General features: G+C 36.1%; 1 protein-coding gene across 5 annotated transcripts in view; it reads left to right on the top strand.

The window, feature by feature from the left end:
* ADAMTS6 (ADAM metallopeptidase with thrombospondin type 1 motif 6) overlaps positions 1 to 25,085 on the top strand; it is a 269,849-nt gene that overhangs the window by 206,569 nt on the left and 38,195 nt on the right. For 3 of the 5 annotated variants that reach the window (XM_059916475.1, XM_059916472.1, XM_059916473.1), the window contains 4 exons: positions 23 to 146; positions 671 to 751; positions 11,284 to 11,447; positions 11,873 to 12,011. In XM_059916475.1, the coding sequence (XP_059772458.1) occupies positions 23 to 146; positions 671 to 751; positions 11,284 to 11,447; positions 11,873 to 12,011 (508 nt within the window). Of the gene's footprint in view, positions 1 to 22; positions 147 to 670; positions 752 to 11,283; positions 11,448 to 11,872; positions 12,012 to 12,680; positions 12,770 to 25,085 lie in introns of all 5 variants that reach the window. The other 2 variants (XR_009502323.1, XM_059916474.1) reach the window with 2 other exon arrangements.

Raw genomic sequence — 25,085 nt, 5'->3', positions numbered from 1 at the left:
GATTATTCTTCTCCGTTTTCAGCATGTAGGTTGTGATAATATTTTGGGATCCGATGCTAGGGAAGATAGATGTCGAGTCTGTGGAGGGGATGGAAGCACATGTGATGCCATTGAAGGGTTCTTCAATGATTCGTTGCCCAGAGGAGGTGAGTGTGTAGAAAGAACTCTTCCTCACACCTCTGGTGTACTTGGAATAGCCAAAATATTTGATTTCCCCCCTTATTTTAAAAATTTCTTTATTCAGGCAGACAATGGTTTTTCCCCAAATTGCTTTCAGTCCTTTAAATATTAAATGTGGCTTCAGGTTAGATATTTTAAGGAAATATTATTCCATTTCTACTTGACTTCATTTAGCCACATTTCTTTAAGATGGGAATTCCCGCAGAGCCTTGAAGTGGGGGCCATGTGTTGAGGGGAAAAAAAAAAATGAACCAATATTATATATCTTGAGACTTTAAAGATATCTTGAGATAATTTTAGAGGAAAAGAAAAATACTCTTAGATGTATTCATGAACCCAAAGGGGAATTTGCTCGTTATTCACAATTTTTAAAGTGCAAAAGAAAGCATGGAAGAATAAGGAAACTGTTATTACTGAATGCTTACTAAACACTCATTTTCTGACGAAAGCTCCAGATGCTGCTTATTACTGGCTGTCTTCTGTGTTCCAGGCTACATGGAAGTAGTGCAGATACCAAGAGGCTCTGTTCACATTGAAGTCAGAGAAGTTGCCATGTCAAAGAACTATATTGGTAAGTAGCATATTTTGCTAGATTTTAAAAATTAATGAGGAAAAGCACTGCAGTATCATGAAGGCAAAGACATACTGCTTTGAGGTAGAACACTTTCATGTTAAAAAGGAAGAAGTTCCACATGAAAGAACTAAACAAAAAAATTAGTATTTTATAGCTTACTCTTCACTGGGTTAGTTGATTTTTTTTTTTTTTCTTTAATTTTTGGCTGCGTTGGGTCTTCATTGCTGTGCACAGGCTTTCTCTAGTTGCAGCGAGCGGGGGCTATTCTTCGTTGTGGTACGCGGGCTTCTCACTGAGGTGGCTTCTCGTTGCAGAGCACGGGCTCTAGGCGCACGGACTTCAGTAGTTGCAGTGCACAGGCTCAGTAGTTGCGGCACGCAGGCCCTAGAGCGCTTGGGCTTCAGTAGCCATTTCTATATACATTTTAGAATCAGCTTGTCAATTTCTACAAAAAGAGATTATTTGGAATCTATAGATCAATTTGGGGAGAATTGACATCTTAAAAATATTGTCTTCCAATACGTGAAAAGACTTACCTGTATATTTATTTAAGTCTTTACATTTGTTCAGTAATGCTTATTTTTCAATGTACGTATCTTGCACATATAGATTTTTAAAAAATCTATCACTAAATATTTCATGCTTTTTGATGTTATTGTAAATGATATTGATATTTTAATCTCATATTTGAATTGTCAGTTGTTATACAGCAATTGATTTGTTTTTGTATTGACCTCATGTCCTGTGACCTGGTTATACTCATATATTAGTTCTAATAGTTGCTTTGTACATTTCTTTGGATTTTCAACATAGATTATCATGTCATCCTTCAACAAAGGCAGTTTTACTTCTATCTTTCCAATATTTATGTCTTTTATATCTTTTTTCTTGCCTTATAATAGTGATCAGGACCTTCAGTACAATGTTGAACAAAAGTGAGGAGACTGGACATCTTTTCATTGTTACTTATCTTAAAGGCAAAGAATTCAGTTTTTTGGGTTTTTTTTAACCACTAAATATAATGTTAGCTAGAAGATTTATGTAGATGCCCTTTATCAGGTTGAGGAAGTTCCCTTCTGTTTCTAAGTTTGAGAGTTTTCCTCATGAATAGGTTTTGAGGTTTACTGCATGATCAAGTGTTATTTTTTTCCCTCCGTTTCCTGTTAATATAGTAAATGCTTTGATTGGTTTTCAAATGTTAAATCAATCTAGCATTCTTGGGATAAAAATCACTTTGTCATAAATTTATTATCCTTCCTATATATTGCTACAATTGATTTACTAATATTCTGTTAAGAATATTTGTTTGCATCTATGCTCATGTGGGATATTGGTCTGTAGTCTTTTCTTATAACATCTTTGTTGGTTTTTATATTAGGATAAACCTGTCCTCATAAAGTTGGTTGGGAAATATTCCTTTCTTCTCTATTTTCTGAAAAAGTCTGGGTAAAATTGGTATTATTTCTTAATGTTTGATAGAATTCAACTGTGAAGCCATCTGGGCTGGAGTTTTCTTTGTGGGAAGTTTTAATGAAAAATTCAGTTTCTGTAATAGGTATAAAGTTGTTGAATTCATTGGCATAATTTTGTGCATAATATTCCCTTATTCTGTTTGAATGCCTGTAGGATCTGTAGTGATGGCTCTTCTCTCATTCCTCACATTGGTGATTTATATCTTATTTTTCTTGATTGTTCTAGGGGGGTGTTTATTAACTTTATTGATCATTTCAAAGAACAACCTTTTGGTTTAAATGACTTTTCTATTATTTCTCCATTTTCCAGTACATCGATTCCCACTCTTCTCTTTATTTTTTCCTTTTTGCTATTCACTTTGTGTTTAATTTGTTATCTTCTCAAGATAGAAACTTAGATTATTGATCTTAAAAATCTTTTTTCTAATCTAAAATAGGCATTTTGCACTATAAATTTCCCTCTAAGCATTGCTTTAACTTCATCCCATATATTTGATATTGTTTTTTTCCAACACTCAATTTAAAATATTTTATTTACCATATGACACATGACTTAGAAGGTATTATTCAATTTCCAAATATTTGGGGGATTTTCTTAATTCCATTATGGACAGATAAGGTACTTTGTATGATTTTAGTTCTTTTGTTGAGGTTTGTTTTTACAGCCCAGAATATGGTCTCTCTTAATGAATGTTCCATGTACACTTGAGAAGAATGTATATTATGGTAGTATTGGGTTTAGTATTCCATATATGTCAATTAGATTAAATTGGTTGATAGTTTTGTTCAAGTCTTCTACATTTTTATTTATTTTCTGCCTCCTTGTTTCAGCAAATATTGAAAGAATCATGTTGAAATCTCCAACTAGAATTGTGGATTTGTTTATTTCTCCCATTAGTTGTAAGGTTTTGCTTCACTTATTTTCAGAGTTTGTTATTAGGTGTATAGACATTTAAGATTGTTAGATTTTCTTGATGTATTGAGCATTTTATAATTATCATATGTTCCTCTTTATTTCTTTGTGTTTTTTTTTGTTTTTTTTTGTTTTTTTTGGCTGTGTTGGGTCTTCGTTTCTGTGCCAGGGCTTTCTCTAGATGCGGTGAGCAGGGGCCACTCTTCATCGCGGTGCGTGGACCTCTCACTATCGCGGCCTCTCTTGTTGCGGAGCACAGGCTCCAGACGCACAGGCTCAGTAATTGTGGCTCACGGGCCCAGTTGCTCTGCGGCATGTGGGATTTTCCCAGACCAGGGCTTGAACCCGTGTCCCCTGTATTGGCAGGCGGATTCTCAACCACTGCACCACCAGGGAAGCCCCGTTCCTCTTTATTTCTGATGATATTCTTTGATCCTCGTCTATTTTGACTATTTACTAATCTAGCCACCCAGATTTCTTCTGATTAGTGCTTGCATAGTAAATTCTTTTCCATCCATCCACTTTTCACATGTAGGTGTTTCTGAACTTTAAATATGTTTCTTTTAGACAACATGTAGTTTGACTCTGATTTCTTGTTGTATCTAACCATCTTTGCTTTTTCAATTACAGTCTCTAAATGGGGGGCTTGCCAAACTTTTTCTGTAAAGGGACAGATGGTAAATATTTTCAGCTTTACAGGACATGAAGTTTCTATCTCAGCTATTCAGTTCTACTATTGTAGTGTGAAAGCAGATACAGATAATACATAAATAAATGGGTATGACTGTGTTACAATAAACTGTATTTACAAAACAGGTGGTGGGCCATAGTTTCTCAGCTCCATGTCTGGATCATTTATATTTAATGTAATTATTAAAATCATTGGGTTTAAGTCTACCATTGTGCTATTTTTCTATTTGTTCCATGTATTTTTCCCTTTATTCTCCTTTTATGTCTTCTTTTAGGTTTATCAAGTGTTCTATAGTATTCCATTTGGGCTCTACTAATGGCTTATTAGCTATACTTCTTTGTTCTATTTAATTAGTGGTTGCTCTAGAGTTTACAAAATGCATCTTTAATTTATCACAATATACCTTCAAATAATATTATACCGTTTATGTATAATGCAAGATGCTTATAACAGTTTATTTCCATTGTCTTCTTCCATGTTTTGTGCTAATTTTTAAAAACACATTTTACTTTTTCATATGTTATAAACCCTACAATACATTGTTATTATTTTTGTTTTAAAGAGTCAGTTATCTTTTTTAAAAATTTAAAAATAAGAAAAATTATTTTCTATTTACCTACATATTTATTGTATCTGGCATACTTTCTTTGTGTAGATCTGAGCGTCCATCTGTATATATCTTCCAGTTTTTTCTCATTATATTTGTTTTCCTTTAAAATCCTTGAGTATATTTATAATAGCTGTTTGAGAGTTATTTTCTGCTAATTCCATAATTTCTGTCATTTCTGAGTCTGTTGCTTTTACTTGGCTTTCTTCATGGTTTGTACCACGTCTTCCCCTTTCTTGCCAGTTGTAGTAGTTTTTTATTGGATGTTGTACATTGTGAATATTTTTTTATTGAGAGTCTGGATTTTGTTGTTGTTGTTTTTTCCTTTAAAGAGTGTTAACTAACTTGTTGATGAGCTTGATATCTTTGAGGCTTGTATTTGAGTTTTGTTTAGGTGAGTCCAGAGTAGCCTTAATTCTAGAATTGCTCAGCCCTACTAAAAAGGCATGATTCTCTGCTGAATGCCCTAGTGGTTGAAACTCTCTGAATTCTTTCTCTAGAAATTTTTCTGCTTGTGGTTATCTAGTTTTTTGTTTTTGTTTCTGTTTGTTTTTTGGTGTTTTTTTTTTGGCCTGGCGTCATGGAATTTTATCCTATGCATACATGGAGTACTATTCAGCAGCAGATTCCCTCCTTTTACTCTAATTCTCTGGTTCTGCAAATTCCAGTTATCTTAGCCTTCCCAGTTTCTGATCTCTGTCTCCTTAACTCAGTGAGACCACCATCCTCTGCTTGGGTTCTCATGGTCTACACTGACAGAAAGTGCCTCCAGGCAGGAAGCTAGGGAGATTATATGGCTCACCTTGTGTTCCTTTTTGCCTGTGTCACAGTCCTGCACAGTCCTGGCCAATGTCTAAAAACAGCTGATTCATATATTTTGTGAGTTTTCTAGTTATTTATAATTGGAGGGCAAGTCCAATCCCAGTTATTTCCTCTGTAAAGAAGTGGAAATTCTGTTTATTTGATGTTTGATCCCTTGAGACAGATTTAGACTCTGCAGAGACCCTTATGAAATCTGGTTGAGTTCTTATTCCCCTTAAAATACCACCTCTTTTTCCTTAAATCTTTTAAAAATAAGACTATATCTAGGGCTTCCCTGGTGGCGCAGTGGTTGAGAGTCTGCCTGCCAATGCAGGGGACATGGGTTCGAGCCCTGGTCTGGGAAAATCCCACATGCCGCGGAGCAACTAGGCCCGTGAGCCACAGTTACTGAGCCTGCGCGTCTGGAGCCTGTGCTCTGCAACAAGAGAGGCTGCGATAATGAGAGGCCCGTGCACCGCGATGAAGAGTGGCCCCCACTTGCCACAACTAGAGAAAGCCCTCGCAAAGAAACGAAGACCCAACACAGCCATAAGTAAATAAATAAAATTAAAATTAAAAAAAAAAATTCATAAAAAAAAAAAGACTATATCTAGAATGCATCTTTAGGTAGAATACCAGTATCATCAGGCTCCTCCTTCCTTTATTTAGGAAGACTCCTTTATTTTTACACCATAATTTTAGATTCTCTTCTGCATCAGCAAGAATCAAAACAAAAATAAGACATCAGATGTTTTCCCTTTGATAATTCTTTGTCCATAATGCCACATCCTCCTCCCTTAGCAAATTCTTATTCAGTCCTTCTTAAATGTTTGGTGTTTTTCTGAACTACGTTATGGTACCAGCAAAGGTGAGTTAGGATTCCTTAAGTGAGTAGATGGGAAAATGGAAAGTGAGAGCTTAAATTGAAGGAGAATTCAAAGCTGCTAGAGGTTTTGTTTTTATTTTTGTTTTTACTGTTTCATGTGATACAGGCTCAGATGTCCTTATATAACCAAGTAATTTTGATGTTTCAAATGAGACAGACTATTACTGTGAGAGTTGAAAATAAAAAATTTTAAATACAAGACAAATTTAAGACTAAATAATCCTTAAATTTGGTTAACATGTTCTTATCTCAAAAGATTAATTAGATTTATTTTTGACAATCAGATGAATTTTATAACATATGTGAAGTCAAGAAAGTACAGATATATTTGCCAGGCAGATGCGGGTGGGGGGAATGAAAATGGTCTATACTCTTAAGGACAAGTGGCAGAGGTCCAGAGAGTCAGAGACTCTCTGCATCCTGACCCTTTTAGTCCTTTGGGCCTGCTTGTTTATCTGGCCTGATAAAGTTTTTGAAGAAGCTAGCATACTAACAAAAAAATTAAACTGACGTGTTTGTCACTGTCAAAGCATGATAATCATTATCAAAATTATCACTCATTTATTTATAGAAGTTTTTGTATAGTAGTGCTAATAACCCTTTTTCTATCACGTTTTTAAACTTTTTTATATGTTTTTTCCTATAGAGGTTTAAAAAATTATGCATGCATATCTACTAATCTTTTTCTTTATACTTTCTGAGGTTTTGGTCATGCTTAGAAAAGCTTTTCTATACCCCAATATTATTATTATTATTTTTTAATTAATTAATTAATTAATTAATTAATTATGGCTGTGTTGGGTCTTCGTTTCTGTGCGAGGGCTCTCTCTAGTTGTCGCAAGTGGGGGCCACTCTTCATCGCGGTGCGCGGGCCTCTCACTATCGCGGCCTCTCTTGTTGCAGAGCACAGGCTCCAGACGCGCAGGCTCAGTAGTTGTGGCTCACGGGCCTAGTTGCTCCGCGGCATGTGGGATCTTCCCAGACCAGGGCTCGAACCCGTGTCCCCTGCATTGGCAGGCAGATTCTCAACCACTGCGCCACCAGGGAAGGGAAGCCCCCCAATATTATTTTTTAAAAAGTACTCTTACATTTTCTCCTACCACTTTATGATTTAACTATGTTTACGTTTAAATATTTACCCATCTGGCATTTATTCTTTTCTCTCTTTTTTTTAAACTTTGTTTTTATTGAGGTAAGATTCAAATAACATAGAATTCAAACATTTTTAAAGTGAACAGCGTACTGGTATTTAGTACATTCCAAAATATTTTCATCACCCCAAAAGGAACCCGGTGTCCATTAAGCAGTTACTTCCCATTCCCTAGCCCCTGGCAACCACCAACCTGCTGTTTGTCCCTATAGATTTACCTTTTCTAGATATTTCTTATGAATAGATGCATAAAATATGTGACCTTTTATGTCTAGCCTCTTCCACTCAGTGTAATTTTTTTTTAGTCTCATCCTCATTGAAGCATGTATCTTCATTCTTTTTTATGGCTGAATGTTATTCCATTGTATTGTATATACCCCAATTTGTTTATCCAGTCATCCATTGATGGACATGTGGTTGTTTCTACCTTTGGCTATTGGGAATAGTGCTACTATGAACATGTATGTACATACATTTGTTTGAGTACCTATTTTCACTTCTTTTGGATATATACCTAGGAATGGAGTTGTGGTATCTATTCTTATATAAAGAATGAGACAAATTCAGCACTTTTTTTTTTTTTTTTTTTTTTTGGCCAAAAAGCTAGTCTTTTGTCTTAGTTCCATTTCTTGTTATCTTTCCTTTACTAATTTAGGATGCTTCCTTTGTTATATATTAATTCCCATATATACTTTTGTTTATTTCTTAACTGTCCATTTTTTTGTATTGTTCTGTCCATCTGTGTGCCATACCACAGGTTGTTCCCACCCCATATTTGTATAATTACCGTTTTAATATTTGGACAGGAAAATCTGCTCCCTAACCCCACCTCCATCCCCAGTTATTCCTTTAGTCATAATTTCCCTTGGTAGTTCCACATTTTTATTCCTATAGATAAGCCTTTCATTCCTTTCTATCAATAACATTATAAATACTTAATATCTTCTTGACATTCACATGGAAAATTACTATTTTAATTTGTGCTTAAGAAAATGGTCAAGAATCCCATCTCTACATCCAGCACAGCAACAGTACCCTTGGTTGAGTTTGCAACAGACTACTATCATCCAAAAAGATCTATCTAGTTTCTATAGGGGCCACACAAGTGAAGTAAATAGGTATATGGTAGAGACCACCACCCCTGCACACTTTAAGACCTTATGGGTAGCATTCACCTCTGGCAATCCACACTCCCACCGCCCCCACTCCAAGATGCAATATTGTTTGTAGTTTACTGTTTTAGCTGGGGGAAGGAGAAAAGTTTCAGAGACTTCAACCTGGTCTTCCCCACTGGGATAGGTGTTATTTTACAGATCAAGAGATAAACGTGAAGGTTATGCCAGCTACCAAGTATACTGTTTCCATTTTAAATTCACGTCTGAGAGAAATGACCACTGACTGGATTCATGGACTCAGTGGACACTCTGTGAGCTGGACCTGGTTCAAAATTCCTTTTATTACTTTACTTCTACGTGCCCTTATCCTAAACAAGGGGCACCATTTGCCACTTCAGGTCAACTCAGTCCCTGTGCCCAACAGTCCTCAATATATTTGGATTTTCCCTTTCCCTGCTGGTAATGGCTTTTATGTCCTTTGAGGAAAGACGAGGAAAAATTACCACTGAGTGCTGTGGTGTTGTGATGTTGTAGGATCCTATCTCCTAGTCACCCAGCCTCTGCTTAAGCTCAGTGGGTCTGGATCAGAAAAGTGCCCATCTCTTGGGCCCCTTGGAAGACTGTATTCTGTTAAATATCTCCATGACTGCTCCTGACTGCCATGCTAAATTGTTACTGTTTGTGATAACTGTGCCCACCTCCATTCTAATGGTTACGCCATGCCTCCTGGCCTCTAGTATGTTGGGATCATCCCTATTGCTGTCTGTGAGCCCAGTTCTGTAATGACAGTTCCAAGCTTAAAGAGAAGAGCATCTCAGTGATGCTGGTGCCTGTCTCACCAGCACATTCTTTTTTTTTTTTTTAATTAATTAATTAATTTATTTATTTATTTATTTATTTATTTTTGGCTGTGTTGGGTGTTCGTTGCTGTGCGCTGGCTTTCTCTAGTTGCGGTGAGCAGGGGCTACTCTTCATTGCAGTGCGGGGCCAATTCTAATATGCTATTAGATTGCTATAATATGTTATTAGATACATATCTGGAGCGCAGGCTCAGCAGTTGTGGCACACGGGCTTAGTTGCTCTGCGGCATGTGGGATCTTCCCGGGCTGGGGCTCAGGCCTGTGTCCCTTGCATTGGCAGGCAGATTCTTGACCACTGCGCTACCAAGGAAGCCCCAGCACAATATTGTTCTAATAAATGGAAGGTCTTTCAGGCCCTTGTGTAGAATATAGTCAGCTGATAGGGTTTTTGCCTTATGTACTATATCCACTTTTGAATGTCCACTTCTGTGAACTTTTGATCCCTTCCTCTTCTCCCTGCTTCCACCTCCTGCTGATAAATGAATGCTACCAGGCCCTGCAGCACCACAGTGCTCTCCACAACCATTTGGGAATTTTTATTGAAAGTCACTGAATCTATAGCTTAATACAGGCAAAACTGAGTCTTTACAAGAACAGGTTATTTCTCTCCACTTGTTTAGATCATCCTTGATGATTTTTATTAAAATTTCATAATTTACTCCACTAAGAGTTTGCCTGCCTTTTGATAGAATTATTCCTAAGTATTTTTATATTTTACGTTGCCACTGAGAATGTCCTCATTCAAAACTGCTTTATAACTGCTCTTCCTGATGTAGTAATACAACTGACTTTCATATATTGATTTTTATATCAAAACTTGCCAAACTTCCTTATTAAATGTCTTATTTTTCTATAATTTCTTTTAGATTTTTTACATTAAGATGAAAATTATATCATCTGCAAAAAAAAAAAAAAAAAATGAGTCTTTTGGCTCTTCTTTTCCTTCCTTATTGCCTTTATTTCTTTTTTTCCTACTCTGTTACACTAGCTAGATCCCACAGTCAATGGTTGAATAGAAGTGATGGTAACAGGCATCCTTAACTTTTTCCTGATCTTAAAGAAAATGCCTTCAACATTACATCTTTAGGTTTGATGTTTACTATACATTTTTGTTTGAGTGTTTTTGTTTGCCTTTTATAAAATTAATGAAGTTCATGCTTTCCTAGTTTACTAAAATTTCTTTTAAATCATATATGAATATTGAACTTTTAAAAATGCTTTTTCTGCATCTATTAAGGTAATCATCTGCCTTTCTTCCTTTAATAATATGAAAAAGTATATTAATTGATTTTCTATTATTAAACCAGCATTGCAATCCTAGGATAAGCTTACCTTACTTCTGATGTGTTAACTTCTATATTACTTTATGCCAATTGCTAATATTTTATTTAATTACTTACATTTTGCATGTTTGTTCAAGAGTGCTGTTGTTGCATAATTTTGATTTATTTGACTGGCCAGGTTTGAACATGAAAATGCTGGACTCATAAAATGAGATTGGACGTATTCTCTTTCTCTATCCTCTTGGAAGAATTTTCTGAAACACTGAAATTATTTTTTCCTTGAATGTGTGGTAGAACTACTCTGTACAAAGTTGTCTGAGTCTGATGTTTTCTTGTGGGAAAATTTTTATTGACTTTGAATCATCTGCATTTTTTGGTATTTTCTGAGACACTAATTCACTGGCAGGTGAATCACAGTACTTCTACTTTACCAAATTATATAGCATCATTATCTATGAGAAAGAATGTACTTACTGAATTTCTACCATCAGTGGCTGGAGATTACCAAATATTTCTGTTTCTGTGGTAGAATTCCTGGCACCTCATTAGAAATCACTTCACAATGTATATCTGAGTAACAGAAAATAAATTGTTGGTGTTGTCTGTAAAAAAAAAAAAAAAGATTCCCATCTCTAAATGGAAATAGATATTCATTGTACACGTCAGTGCAATTATTAATGAGTGACATTGTGGTAAATGAAGTTTCACATTTTTAGGTAGACAGTGATTTTTTTTTTTTCTTTTTTTTTAGCTTTAAAATCTGAAGGGGATGATTACTATATTAATGGTGCCTGGACTATTGACTGGCCTAGGAAGTTTGATGTTGCTGGGACAGCTTTTCACTATAAGAGGCCAACCGATGAACCAGAATCCTTAGAAGCTTTAGGTCCCACCTCAGAAAATCTCATTGTCATGGTAAATATGCCTTTGTCGCTTCATTTCTAATCTTTGTAATCTGCCCTGTGAAGTAGGAAGGGGCAGGCTTTATCATCTGAAATTAAAGTGGTGAAATTAAAGTAAATAAAGGTAAAATGGTATGCCCAATGGTGTAAAAGTCTGTGTAAAGTTAAGACCATAGTGCTCTTTCCATATGACTGGTCTTTTCAATGCCTGCTTGAATAATATTTTTATAACCAAATAAGGCAACTGAGAGAAATGGCTCCAAATTACCCATGAAAACAGAAGTAGAAAATTCAATATAACTGCATGTGTTCTAAAAGTTGTCTTAAATTTCCCTTAAGACTTACATTGTGACATTTTCTTCTTCAAAAGAAATAATAAATATCTGAATAAAGGCTCATTGTATTTTAATTATCTTCACCAGTTGTTTTCAATGTCAGGTTCTGCTTCAGGAACAGAATTTGGGAATTAGGTATAAATTCAACGTTCCCATCACCCGGACGGGCAGTGGAGACAATGAAGTTGGCTTTACATGGAATCATCAGCCTTGGTCAGAATGCTCAGCTACTTGTGCTGGAGGTAAGACACCCACTAGGCAGCCCACCCAGAGGGCAGGATGGAAAGCAAAACATTCTGAGCTATGCTTTGTGTTTGCTAAAGAAGCTAATTGGAAATATTTCTTGCAGGTTTGCTTCAAGCTGTAATTTAGCAAAAGAAACTTTGCTTTAATTATATTATATTCCGTTTGTTTTTAACCTCATGTAATTTGTACAGATTTGTTGGTAAAATACATCTTGGCACAATGAGTGTCTCTGCTGGTGCTTCTCCCAAGACTATCTTGAAGGTGGGCTGTTTGCTTTTCGTGAACACATTCTTGGTAAAGAACATCAAGAGTTTTAAATAAGAAAATGAGCAAGAATCAGACGGCACAGATGTAACGTCTTGTAATGGGGGATGAGAATGTATGTCTGTGTGCTTGTGTGTTTGTGTTTGTGTGCTTGTATGTTTCCCACAATCCTATTCAAACTCCCTTCTGCAGCCATCCAAGTTAAGGGGCTATATACTGGGATACTACAATAATTACTGGTGTCTGGGTCTCTGGGTTAATGGTGTTTGCAGACCCCATGATAGTCCCTCAGAGAGGTAGCTGCTAGGCGGTGGTTGGTGATGTGTTGGTTGTCCCATGTGCGTTTTTCATGGGTGCCTTTTCCCCACAATTTACTCTATTCCTAATCCTCCTCCCTCTAGTGGCCACCAATGCAATTCTTTACCTCTGGCTGGGAGAGCAGGACAGTTGGCTTCCTTCAAAGCCAACACCCTTGCTGCTGCATGGACTGGTGAGTAGAAGTGCTGTGCAAGCAGCATCTTCCTTCTCTCTGGAGACTAAATGCATCGCCTCCACCGTACACCTTGGTCCCAATAGGCAAGGAGACAAAACCTATCCCTCAGGCCTGTGCTGGACTAGAGCACCTCACCATTCCGAAAGCAAAGATTCAATTTTGAATAGTGATATTTAGAATGGGAGAGATGGAACTAAAGTGAATCATCCCATTTTACCCCATATTCCAATGTATGACCTATTTTTCCTTTCTGAACCTCTCAGAAACACATGATTTACATGGACTTCATCCTATCTTGTCCTGTACTCACTGACTCTCTAAACACTTCTGATTCTCAAAGCTTGAATCAGAGAAATTATTTTCACAGAAGTGAATAATCACAATAATACATTCGGTAATTTTAGACTCATACAAAATTAAATCATGGATAATCTCCAACTCCAACTTAAGTAGTAAACACTATGCAAAAAAAAGCAAATGAACAATAATAATGTTTTCCTCCTGTGTGAAGTGTCATGAAACATGGTTATGTGTAATCTGTGGCATATTTAAAAAGATCTCTAATTCCCATCCGTTCTATGTATGAAATGGCTGGTGATTTATAAAGTTTTAAAAACTATAGGGCTTTACTATTTCTTTTAACAAAATAAAGGATATTTGAAATTAATTGTTCAAGTGAATGCCATTATATTATATTATAGTGGCATTTATATATATATATATATATATATATACATATATATATATTTCTTTGTTCCAATTAAATTCCTTTTTATTTAATCTATAAATTAACTTTCCCCTTTTCACATACCAAAAAGAAGTCTTCATGATAACAGTAAATACATAATTCAGGCCCTGAGGTAAGGTGGGATAAACTTATTAAAGAAGAGTCAAAATAATTTAAAGTTCAGGAAATCTAATGAAGTAGTCTAAATGTCGAGGTTGATTAGCTTGGAGAAGAGAAGGCTGAGGGAAAGTATATTATGATAGTATCTTCAAGTATGTGACAGAATGTTGACTGGGAGGTTCTTAGTGCCTGTTCATCTTTGTACTGAAAATTGCTATATTTGGGGATGGTTTAGATACAGTCTTGTCTGAGGCCAAGGAGGGATTAAGTGAATTCTCAATGTTCCTTCTAACCCTATTCTTTTGTTCAGAAAGGAGATAGTGCAACAAAAAAGGGGTGGGGGAGAAGGCCAAGAGAACTGAATTTAGAAGAAAAACTATGATTTTATTAAAGTAAGGAAGTATGAAAAATCTGAATGTGCATTATTCTTTTCCATAACACTTGTATTGAGAAATCATAATAGAAGAGTGATTTCTTGTGATGGGGCATAAAACAAAAGAAAAACAAGGAGGAAGCAAAGCCCCTGGAAAGAGAATTTTCTCTTTATTTTTTATACTTCTTTCTTCTCTTCTGGAGCTACCAATCCTAGATATTTGAGGTGGTTCTGGGAACTGTAATTCTGCTCAATTGTGAGTGAAAAGCCTTTATAAGGCCATTGCCTTGTTTGGAAGAGAGATATACAGTGTTTGAAAATCAGCAGGCATAGTGTGATGAGCTGCATTTCTTGGTAAGTGGTTCTCAAAGTGCGGTCCCCGAACCAGCAGCATCAATGTCACCTGTGAATTTATTAGAATGCAAATTTTGGGGCCCCATCTCAGACCTACTGAATAGAGTCTCTCTTTGTGGGGCCCCAAAATCTATGTTTTAACAAGTTCTCCAAGTGATTCTGATGCTTGCTCAAGTTTGAGTACCACTGGTCTTGGTTGACAGAGAAACTGAAACAGCACTCTAGACACATAGAATCCACGTCCTCATCACTGGAGTCTATGCATCTTTCTAGACCCATTTTGTATCTAAAACAATGTCTGGAACATACTAGGAACTCAATAAATGCTTACAGATAAGTGAATGAACAAAAGGAATTAATTATTTTGGCAATTATATATTTGTGTTATTCTTTCCAGTGTGGGAAATGAGAGTTTAGAATTGTTATTTTTCTTGTAAGGTGGGGCAAAGCAATTGCCAGGGAAAGATAGTATAATTTTGATTGTATTCTTTTGTTTACTTTGAATAGGTTGGAAATATTTCCTAGAATATAGAGTACAGATATCAATTATTGGAGTTATTCTTCCTACACATACCCCCACTTTTAACCCCAGGTTCTTTAAATACAGGAGGTTTAGGATTGAGGAAAGGAAAATCCCTTAGGACTCAGGAATCTTGATCAAAGAGAGAGCCAGAGTCATCTGCTCAGTAATGGTAAATGGAACTTCATCTGTAGTTAGGGAATCTTTCAGGAAAAAGTCACTTCTCAGTTTTCACTCAGAAACTAAGGATGAATACTAACGTGTGTTCTTAATTGGGATACTCCACTCTCATCTTTCCAAAGTGGTGCTAGGTATCTTGAGACTGCCAGAACTTTTTAAAATGGAAAAAGAGGGAACAAGAAAGATCTCAAAGAACTTTCTATCGCAGTCTCACAAGACTGTTCAATGTTCTCACGACCTTTGGACTTTGAGTTTGGGAGCAATGTTGATATTTTCTCTTACGAGATCTTTTAAGATAAGAAGTTTTGAGATTGTTTTTCTGTTGTTTAGCAGACCCAGTGACAAATCTAAGACTGCAGGAAGCACTGCTAGTGATTCAGTCCAAGAAATGGTCTTTTCTCTGAGTCAGTGCTGACACACTTCCGTAGCCTGAATAAGAACATTGAGATGCTGTGGAGTGTTGTCTTCAGGATAAATGTGATTTTTAAGATACAGTTATGACTTTTCCTTTGAGAGAATTAAAACTTGACTATTTTCTGAACCATTGTTACTCCCACTAGAGTTTTGTTTCTATACTCTGTAATTAATCTGACTCCTAAATTTATATACTACTGTTGTATTCGTGATTAATGTGTTGATTGATAAAGCTTGGCTAGGTAGTGAGAACTGTACTATTTTAAAATACAAAGCTTTAGGAGTTTTTCTAAGTAGTAATTTATGCCGATATGCCTTTGCACTGTGACTTTTAAAGACTGAAAAAATAACGTATATTCATCTTTTGATTTTAGTTATATATACTCTCTTTTTAGTGATGTTTGGCTAGATGTGTGGTTTTCAAGTTGTAGTGTGCATCAGAATCACCTGGAGGGCTTGTTCAAACAAGATTGCTACGTTCTGCCTCCAGTTTCTGATTCGGTAGGTCTGGGGCAGACTCCAAGAATTTGCATTTCTAACAAATTTCCAAGTGATGCTGGTGATACTGGTTCAGCAACCATACTTCAAGAAACATTGGGCTAGATACTTAGATTTCATAAAATAAATGTCTATTAAAACAAAGTGACATATCCTTTAGGTAATAATCCATATTACAGTTATAATCACATTACACCTAGTGTTGTTAATGATAAATGGTTCTAGCTCAGCTATGTAATGACAAATAAAACTTTACAGTTTATGAAACATCTTTTGGTGCCCTGTTTCATTTGCTCATTCTCAGTAGCACCATGAGATAGGCACTGCTGTTGTTATTCCTGTTTTACAGATAATACTCAAGTGAAGTAACGCTGAAATCAAGACTTAGAAGTCTAGTGATTTTTTTTTTTAATGTAGCATTTTCTCTTGTAATAAAAATGGTCCTTTACCTTGAAGAGAGCTTTTTCATCAGTTGACATCATCAACAGAGCAACATGATATATTCCCCACTCAAGAATTTCTCCCTTACTAGCTTGAAATTTCATTTTTTCAAATGCTTTCCCTAAAGCAATGATTCTCAGTTTTGGCTGCACATTGGAATCACCTGGGGAACTTTAAACAATTTTGACGCTTGGGCCCGCCCCCAGAGATTCCGATTTAATTGCTTGGGGGTTTGGCCTGGGCATCAGATTTTTAAAAGGTCCCTAGGTAATTCTAATGTGTAGCCACGGTTGAGAAGTACTGCCTTTGAGGCTAATTGAAGGTTTATTTAGTATTCAAATAATTTACATTCAGATGCAAATACCTCTGGGAGCATTACTAACTCACATCTCTGTTATTAGTTGGCTACTAGTTGAATGCAAAGGTTAATGGGATTTAGGTATAAGCATCTGGGGTGGGAAAGTAGCTAGGGACATCAGAGAAGGGAATGAAAAAAGTGGTAGAATACCAATTAATTTCATAATTTTGTTCAGTGTGACCATTGGCCTTGGACATGCCTTTAGAAAGCTTTTTTGTAGTTTAGTTTATTTACATGCTTTCTTCTTTACCTGATGGATCATTTATAAGCAGCTAATTAATGCTTTCAAAACTGACTGAAATTGTGCTAAATATCATTTCTTGGCCTTTTGGCTAAGATCAAGTGCAATTGTGCTAAACAGATTTTCCAAAATTCTTTCTTCTCATTTCAAGTTTCTGTGGTACTTAGGGAGCTAAAATGAATAAGTGGTTATGTACTTAACCAACTTTAATTTAGACTCACAAGTCAGAATATGAGGCCCCTGTTTTAACTCAACATTTGTGAAAACTGATAACAAACTTTTTTTCTCTTTGTGACTTATAGTTGTAATCAGAGAAGGCCTTTTATTGTTTTAGGAAATTGTTGTTTTTGTTAGGGAATGAATTTTTGCAAAATGCAGCAGTATTCATGATAATTTCCTCCCCTATCTTTCTGGATGTGCTCTCATTTCCCACTATTCAAACCATTCCCCTTCCACCCCCACCCTACTCCCCGCCCCCCCGCAACTCCGCCTCTTATTTAATACAACCCTTAGGCTTTAAAGCAAAACTTCCAAAACCAATTAACTGAGAGTTGATGCTGTACTGTTGTACCTGTTCTGTTAGGAAAGAAACCTTAAGGATCCTTTAGTTGTGCAAAGAAAGGTCAGAAATACATATGTATTTTCATGTATTAGTTTTACATTTATACTGTAAATATACAGTCTTTGTCCTGCAATCAGTTCTACTGACACTTCTGATTGTTTTTTGAACAATCTTCAAATTGTTTTTTCTAGGCTTTTCTTTCTCTTTGTGTTGAAGTCCAAAAAATTGCATACCAATTTGGTCAGGTTTCTGCTGACAAAGGCATCTCTCTGCTAAACATTCATTGCTTAGCAGCTCAAGGGAAAAAAAAAGATAAGCTAAAGCTATGCTTAGATGGAGGACTGGGAGGGGGAGACAGGTTTATTTTTAGAGGCAATTTTCATTTTGTTTGAAGATCAAAGAGCACAGATTTTTCTTACTTATACAATGGAGTGTTTCAGGAATGTTTCTGATCAACTGTCTTTGACCATTTAGAATGTTATCATTACTTTTTCTTTTACATTTACATAGCCTAATTAATTTTTATTGTGTGTTTGACGCTCAAATTTTATATAGATGCTTGTTTTTTTTTTTTTTTTTTTTTAAAGTTTGGTTTGTTTTTTTTTTTAATTTTTATTTATTTATATTTATTTTTGGCTGTGTTGGGTCTTCGTTTCTGTGCGAGGGCTTTCTCTAGTTGCGGCAAGTGGGGGCCACTCTTCATCGCGGTGCGCGGGCCTCTGTCGCAGCCTCTCTTGTTGCGGAGCACAGGCTCCAGACGCGCAGGCTCAGTAATTGTGGCTCACGGGCCTAGTTGCTCCGTGGCATGTGGGATCTTCCCAGACCAGGGCTTGAACCCGTGTCCCCTGCGTTGGCAGGCAGACTCTCAACCACTGCGCCACCAGGGAAGCCCCTAGATGCTTGTTTTATTTGTTATTCTTTTTCTTCCCTGGATGGCATCTTAAGCCTAGTGTGTTGTGTGTGTGTGTGTGTGTGTGTGTGTGTGTATAGCATATAAATTTTAAAAAGATTTTCTATGTTTTTCCTCTTTTTAACTAGGGCAAATTCTTTTTATTTTACTTTTTGTGGTTTCACCTGGCTCACCTGGATTCTTATACATATTGAAACTGGTTTCTACTCTTTAAGATTTTTAAGATGCTTTACATAGTTTCCAAGTACTATTTTATATTTTCCTGATTTAGGGCCATATTTTTCATACCGCCCCATAGTACCCCAGGACACTACAGCAGACTCACAAGAGGCACTGCAGAATATTGTACGTTTTCAATGGAAACACAGTGACACGGTCATACACCACACAAATTATTACTATTGAGTTGTTTGGACCTAACTACTTAATAAGTGAAACTCAGATTTTTTTTTTTTTTCTGCCTGGGAGGGCTGTGAAAAAAGTACTGGGACACTAAGAGTACTGTGAACCAGGAAAGTTTGAGAACTCTTGATTTCAAACGAGTGTCCGTAAAGTTGGATAAAAATTAGTCACCTAACTTCCTTTCAGTAGATGGTGAACTTCATTTCGTAAGAGGAAAAAAATGCATATAAACTGCTTATTCAGCGTCCTGGTGATGTTCAGAGTTTAAAAATGGAGACTCTTCTGCACTTCCATTAAGAAACTAGAGGTTTTGAGTAATATGTAAATTTCTCCTTCATATCTGTATTAAGTATTTCTTCTGATGTGCCCTCCTGAATATGCTTCCTTCCTCTGTCTCTGTTAGTTCAGTTTCAGGTTAGTGGGTGATTAAAGAGAAAGAAAAAAGAGAGAAAAGAAAAAGAAACTATATATTTAAAAGAGCCCCTGATAGCAAATTCTCCCTTGCAGTTTACTACCTAACAAGTTTATGTAATAATCCACACTATTCCACTTATTAATAATAGACTTTTCAAATTATTTTAATGAATCTATCATGCAGATTACATGGCCCCTTTAGAAAGCTGGATATTTCTACACTGTTTCTATGGAAGCACTTTATGTTAATGTTACATATTTTATTGTTTTCAAGAATGATACAACAGAACTATAATTGTGCACTTAAAAGTACGGTTAAGTCCGTTCTAAAATAACAATTTTAAAAACTAATTATTAGAAAAATATAATGCAGTCTTTTTGCCAGTACTAGTATCTGACTGAAAGAGAATAGCTCTCAAAGTACCAGATAAAACAAAGGCAAATGCTTTACATATTCACAGATGTCCTTTTAATTTCTTTGCTAATTCTAACATGGCTAACATATTTAACATCACTGATAATGGTCAGCTGACCATTAACACGTATTGCAGCTTACAAAGGACATATTCACTTAACTTGGAAAGAAACTCAAAGTGGAGGGGGTCCCAAAATGGAACAGAGGAAAACAAAATTCAATTGTTTTTCAAGTTTCAAAATAGACTTGATTGAAATTAAGTGTGAAAGACATTAATAAGTCAAATCTTATAATTGTTTGCTTCACTTTGATTTAGGAATTACCATCCAAAATTTACTTTCAGAGTTAAGTAAAAGATACCAGATGGAAATTTGAATTTGAATGATTAAAAGCCCTTTAGTGACTAATTGTCATTTCTTTCCCTTTAAGAAATATAGTTATATAATTAGTGTTTAAGAAAAATTCCCTATAAAAGATATTTTCTGTGTGAAGTTATACTATTGTTTGAAACTATGAGGGTCCTTTTACATTTGGTTCCTCTATATACCAAACTTAGACATAAAACAGATCACTGTGATATTTTTAATGATACAAGTCCCTTGTAAAACGTGACTTGAGTTTACAAGGAATAAAGATTTGCATCAGCTTTGTTCATTATTCCGTAATTTTCTCTTTGGTCTTTGAAAAATAAAATATTTGTAAGACTAGACAATAGTCTGTCATTGCATTGACTGTGGCATTCCCCTATTCACTCTCTCCCATCATCCCCTTCTTTCAGTTCATTTTCATTGTTGAGAAGGAAGAGTACCCTTTAACATATGGGATTAGTTGTACCAGGCATCAGAGCAGGGCACCTGTGAACATCACAGCTCCCAAAAGCCTATGCTCTGTAGCCATCAATTGCACCTGGCTCAGTTCTCATGTAACATGCCCTTGAGAGGGCTACTCCTCTAGGTAAACTCATGCTCTTGGCTGGTTCATGGTTCGGAAGTTAATATGTTTTTTCTTTCATTTGTCTCTAATAATTATTTCTATTTATCTTTTTCCTTAAGTATGTAGTTTCCCCTATAGAATACACTTTTTAAAAAATTCTTTGAATTCTCCTGTGTATTTTCAATATAATTTAAGCTTTCTAACTTCTTGTAAAAAATTTACATATGAAAGTTTAGTTTGATACCCTGACATTTTTTACTGTTTACCCTTGCATATTGTGGCTTGCATTTTCTCTAATGTTAAGATTTATAACTGAGGGCAAGAAATCTGTGCTAACCTAAAACATTCCTCCTAATGCTGTTTTCCTTCCTCTTCCATTTCATTTCTGTTGCTTTAGAGATTATATTCTTCTCTAACATGAATAGGGCCTGGATACATCTTACTCACTGAAAAACTTGGGTAAGGCTGAAACCAAAGTTTAAGTGCATTCCTATTGTATTTATGGTCTATGTGTCACAGGTCATGTTTCACTTCACTGAAATTTTGTCCCAAATCTCATTTTTGACAATCATAACACTATGCATCTTTACAAGGTATTATGCATAAAATACTTTTGGAAAAAATAAAACTTCTTATAATGATAAGCATTATCACTCAGATTTTATAGGATATTATGATATTATTATTCCCATTTTTTATCTAAACAAAATTAAGATTTTAGTTTAAAACTATACAGCTTGTTTATGATTGTGTCCTTGTTATAATTCAAACCTGAAATATTTACTCTTTGGTTCCAAGAAAAGGATTCTATATATAATTAAAGAAAAGCTTCTTTATTGGTAATAAATCCATCACAATGTGTGGAAGAAACTCAAGACCGCCTTGTACTCCAGCATCATTCCTCTAAAATGTTTAATGAAATACCCAAAACAAATAAGCTCCTACTAAAGTTCATGGAAATTCCTTTTTAGTATAATATGAGTTAATTCTTTATATTAGGAAACTTGTCTCTCACAAAGTCCTATTTCTAGTTAGTGTTCTGCCTCTTGACATGTCTAACCCCTTTGATACGTACCTCACGCTGCTAAGAAATGAGACACTGAAACACGATGCAGAACCAAATGGAATCTAACAAATGCCTGTTTTCCAGACTTATTATTCTGTAAAGTACAGGGGAAAAGCAGACCTAGAAGGGGGGAAAAATGAACAATTGAATTGTGGAGGAAAAAAGAAAAGACAACTTTCACAGAATTTTGGATCTGAAAGGAACATTAGAAATCATCTAATTTTTTGGTCTCATTTTACAAAGGAGAATGAAAACTTGCCTTAGGTCATTTACCTAAACTGCCTAGAACTCAAAAAGAGGTAGTTACTAAACATGGCAGAAGTCAGAGTGAGAAGAAAATATCGTAACAAGATAAAGTGAAAGGGAATTACATCATAGACATTTGGCTATGAGAAGAGTTCTTAAGATCCATGAAGATCAAGGAAAGAGAAATCAAACACCAATATAACAAAATGAAGGAACTGTAAAATTAAAAATATTACATCTGAAAGTGCATTGCTATATTAGATAAGGTAGGTTCCATAATATAATTATAATGGTACTTGCCTTATCCCCTCCCTTCATTATTAATGTAATCTCATTGAGGTCAAGTCTGTCTCACTCATTTTCCCCCTTATGATAATGAAAACCCGTGGCTTAGACTTAGTAGGAATTCAATGAGTTAAGTTAGACCTTTCCATGGAAGAGATTACTGTTAATTTATAATGAGTAGTCAGAATTCTCTCCAGGGATAGAGTGATTTCAAATAAACGCAGTATATGCATGCGCCACCCTACTTTACCATCACTAAACAGAGCTGCTCTAGAAAAATAAATATTTTTAGAGCTGCATTTTCCTTTTCTTTTTTTTTTTAAACTTTTTTTTTTTTTAATTTTTATTTATTTATTTATTTTTAATTTATGGCTATGTTGGGTCTTCGTTTCTGTGCGAGGGCTTTCACTAGTTGTGGCAAGTGGGGGCCACTCTTCATCGCTGTGCGCGGGCCTCTCACTATCGCGGCCTCTCTTGTTGCAGAGCACAGGCTCCAGATGTGCAGGCTCAGTAGTTGTGGCTCACGGGCCCAGCCGCTCCGCGGCATGTGGGATCCTCCCAGACCAGGGCTCAAACCCGTGTTCCCTGCATTAGCAGGCAGATTCTCAACCACTGCGCCACCAGGGAAGCCCCTGCATTTTCCTTTTCTTAATCCTGCTTCCTTGGGACATTTAATTTTGCTTAAGACAGAAGGGAAGACACTGGAAAGGCAGAGAAAGAAAACCTTTGGGAGATAAAAACTAGCAGGAGGCTCTTGAGAAGAAGGAAGCAAATGGGTGGAGCTGATTGGTACCCTGATGCCAGCTGTTAGATCCAAGGCAGATGGGCTTTGCTCTGCCCTACAAATGCTTATGTCTGGCCAATAATCACACAGCACAGCAGCCAGATTCCAGCCATGAAAGGCAGAGCAGAGAGACATTTTTTTCCTGGCACTTGTTGCTCTCTGGATGCTATCTGCACTGAAGATTTAGATTAAATTAATGTTGTTGGCCATATGCTCGGTATACTGTGGTTATATAGTGTTGTCTTGGTTGCTAGCTACTTTGGATGCTGTGGTTAAGCAAATTGTTGCCTTAGCCACCAACCACATTTGTACTGTAAGCTCTGACTTATTAACTTTTTCCCCCCTATTCTTCAGAAAACTGTTTCTTGTGTAGATAGGATGTGCTTTGCCACTAGGTTAAATTATCTAGATGTTGATTAGCCCATCAATCCCAAAGTTACACTTTTCCTTTCTTTCTTTCCCTTACTGACCTACATGTAGTTATAGACTGGTCACTTACCAATTGAATCGTCTAGGACTGAAATGCTGGTTCTTATGAGTAGATTTGAGAAGACCTAGAAGATCTTTCTCTTGCCCTTAACCTCTCCCACATCCTTCTTGGTTTAATACATATCACTCTTTCAAATGAGATTCAAGTCGTAATTTCTGTGCATTAAGTGCCCTCTCTCTACTTTTAAAATGATGAACTACCCTGAGAAAAGCAATAAATTGCTAAATATTGTTACACATGAACTTCTTAAATGATTTAATTATCTGAAAGAAGAGAGATGGGACATGAGAACATTGAGCAGCTTATAAGAAGAGTAGAAGAGGGACTGAAAAGGAGGCAAGAAATGAAGAGGAGGAATGGTCTCTAAAGTCTTCACTCAGGATTGGCTCTGCAGCTGCTGAGCAAAAGACCCTATATTCTTGAACCATCACCATTTCCTAGAGTAAGCACAACAGATGAAGGGTTCCATATAGGACTCACGTGCAGCTTGGTGGACTTCTTGCTCATTTTCCTATGGTATATGCTACTTCAAAATACTAAATGCCATTTCTTCATGTGTAGCTTGAGCAGTGATTCAAGTTGGGTACTCCTCCCTCCCACTGGACAACAGAACCTTTGATAGGCAAGTAGATCATCTGTAACTTTTAACTATTAGCAGAAATTAAATATAAGATCTGACAAATTTAAACTTCCAGGCTAAAAATAAGAGTTACATTTCCGTGTTAAGAACCATCTTTGGGGGCTTCCCTGGTGGCGCAGTGGTTAAGAATCCGCCTGCCACTTCAGGGGACACGGGTTTGAGCCCTGGTCTGGGAAGATCCCACATGCCGCGGAGCAACAAAGCCCGTGAGCCACAACTACTGAAACCCGCGTGCCTGGATCCCGTGCTCCACAGCAAGAGAAGCTACCGCAATGAGAAGCCCACGCACTGCAACGAAGAGTAGCCCCCACTCGCCACAACTAGAGAAAGCCCGCGTGCAGCAACGAAGACCCAAGGCAGCCAAAAATAAATAAATAAAATAAAATAGATTAAAAAAAAAAAAAAAACCATCTTTGGTATCAAAGAACCAAAATGGTAAGCAAATTAAAAGCCTCTAAATAGGATACACCCATTTTAGAGAGTTTAAAGTAAATTTATATTGGTAATGGCATCTTTGTACTTAAGTTTTGTAATATGAAACCATTAAAGTTTTTGGTTTTTTTTTAAGCATGGAAGAGGAATTGCGTTTAAAAACAGAATTGGTTATAGAATTTGCATGCCAGTAACTTCAGGTGTTTAAGAATAAAATATAATTAGTGCAATTTTAAGTTTGACCAATTAAATTCTGCAGAACACCTGCATATCTCCAGGGGATATGGGTACTAAGCCACCAGAATTTTGTTTTTGATTAGGCATATACTGACTGGTTATACGGACATTTTATGTTTTGGGTTATAAACCATACATCTTTAGATTTGAAAGCATAGTGGTTTTGTGTAACTGGATGTAATTATTCCTGAAAGGGTTTAAATCAACTTCTTAGCAATGTTTTACAGATTACTTTAAAAGAAGCTATGTACAGGAGAGTTGATCATATAAA

Source organism: Balaenoptera ricei, chromosome 3 (assembly GCF_028023285.1).
Source record: "Balaenoptera ricei isolate mBalRic1 chromosome 3, mBalRic1.hap2, whole genome shotgun sequence".
Lineage (NCBI taxonomy): Eukaryota > Metazoa > Chordata > Mammalia > Artiodactyla > Balaenopteridae > Balaenoptera > Balaenoptera ricei.
This window is presented reverse-complemented; position numbering and strand designations above follow the sequence as displayed.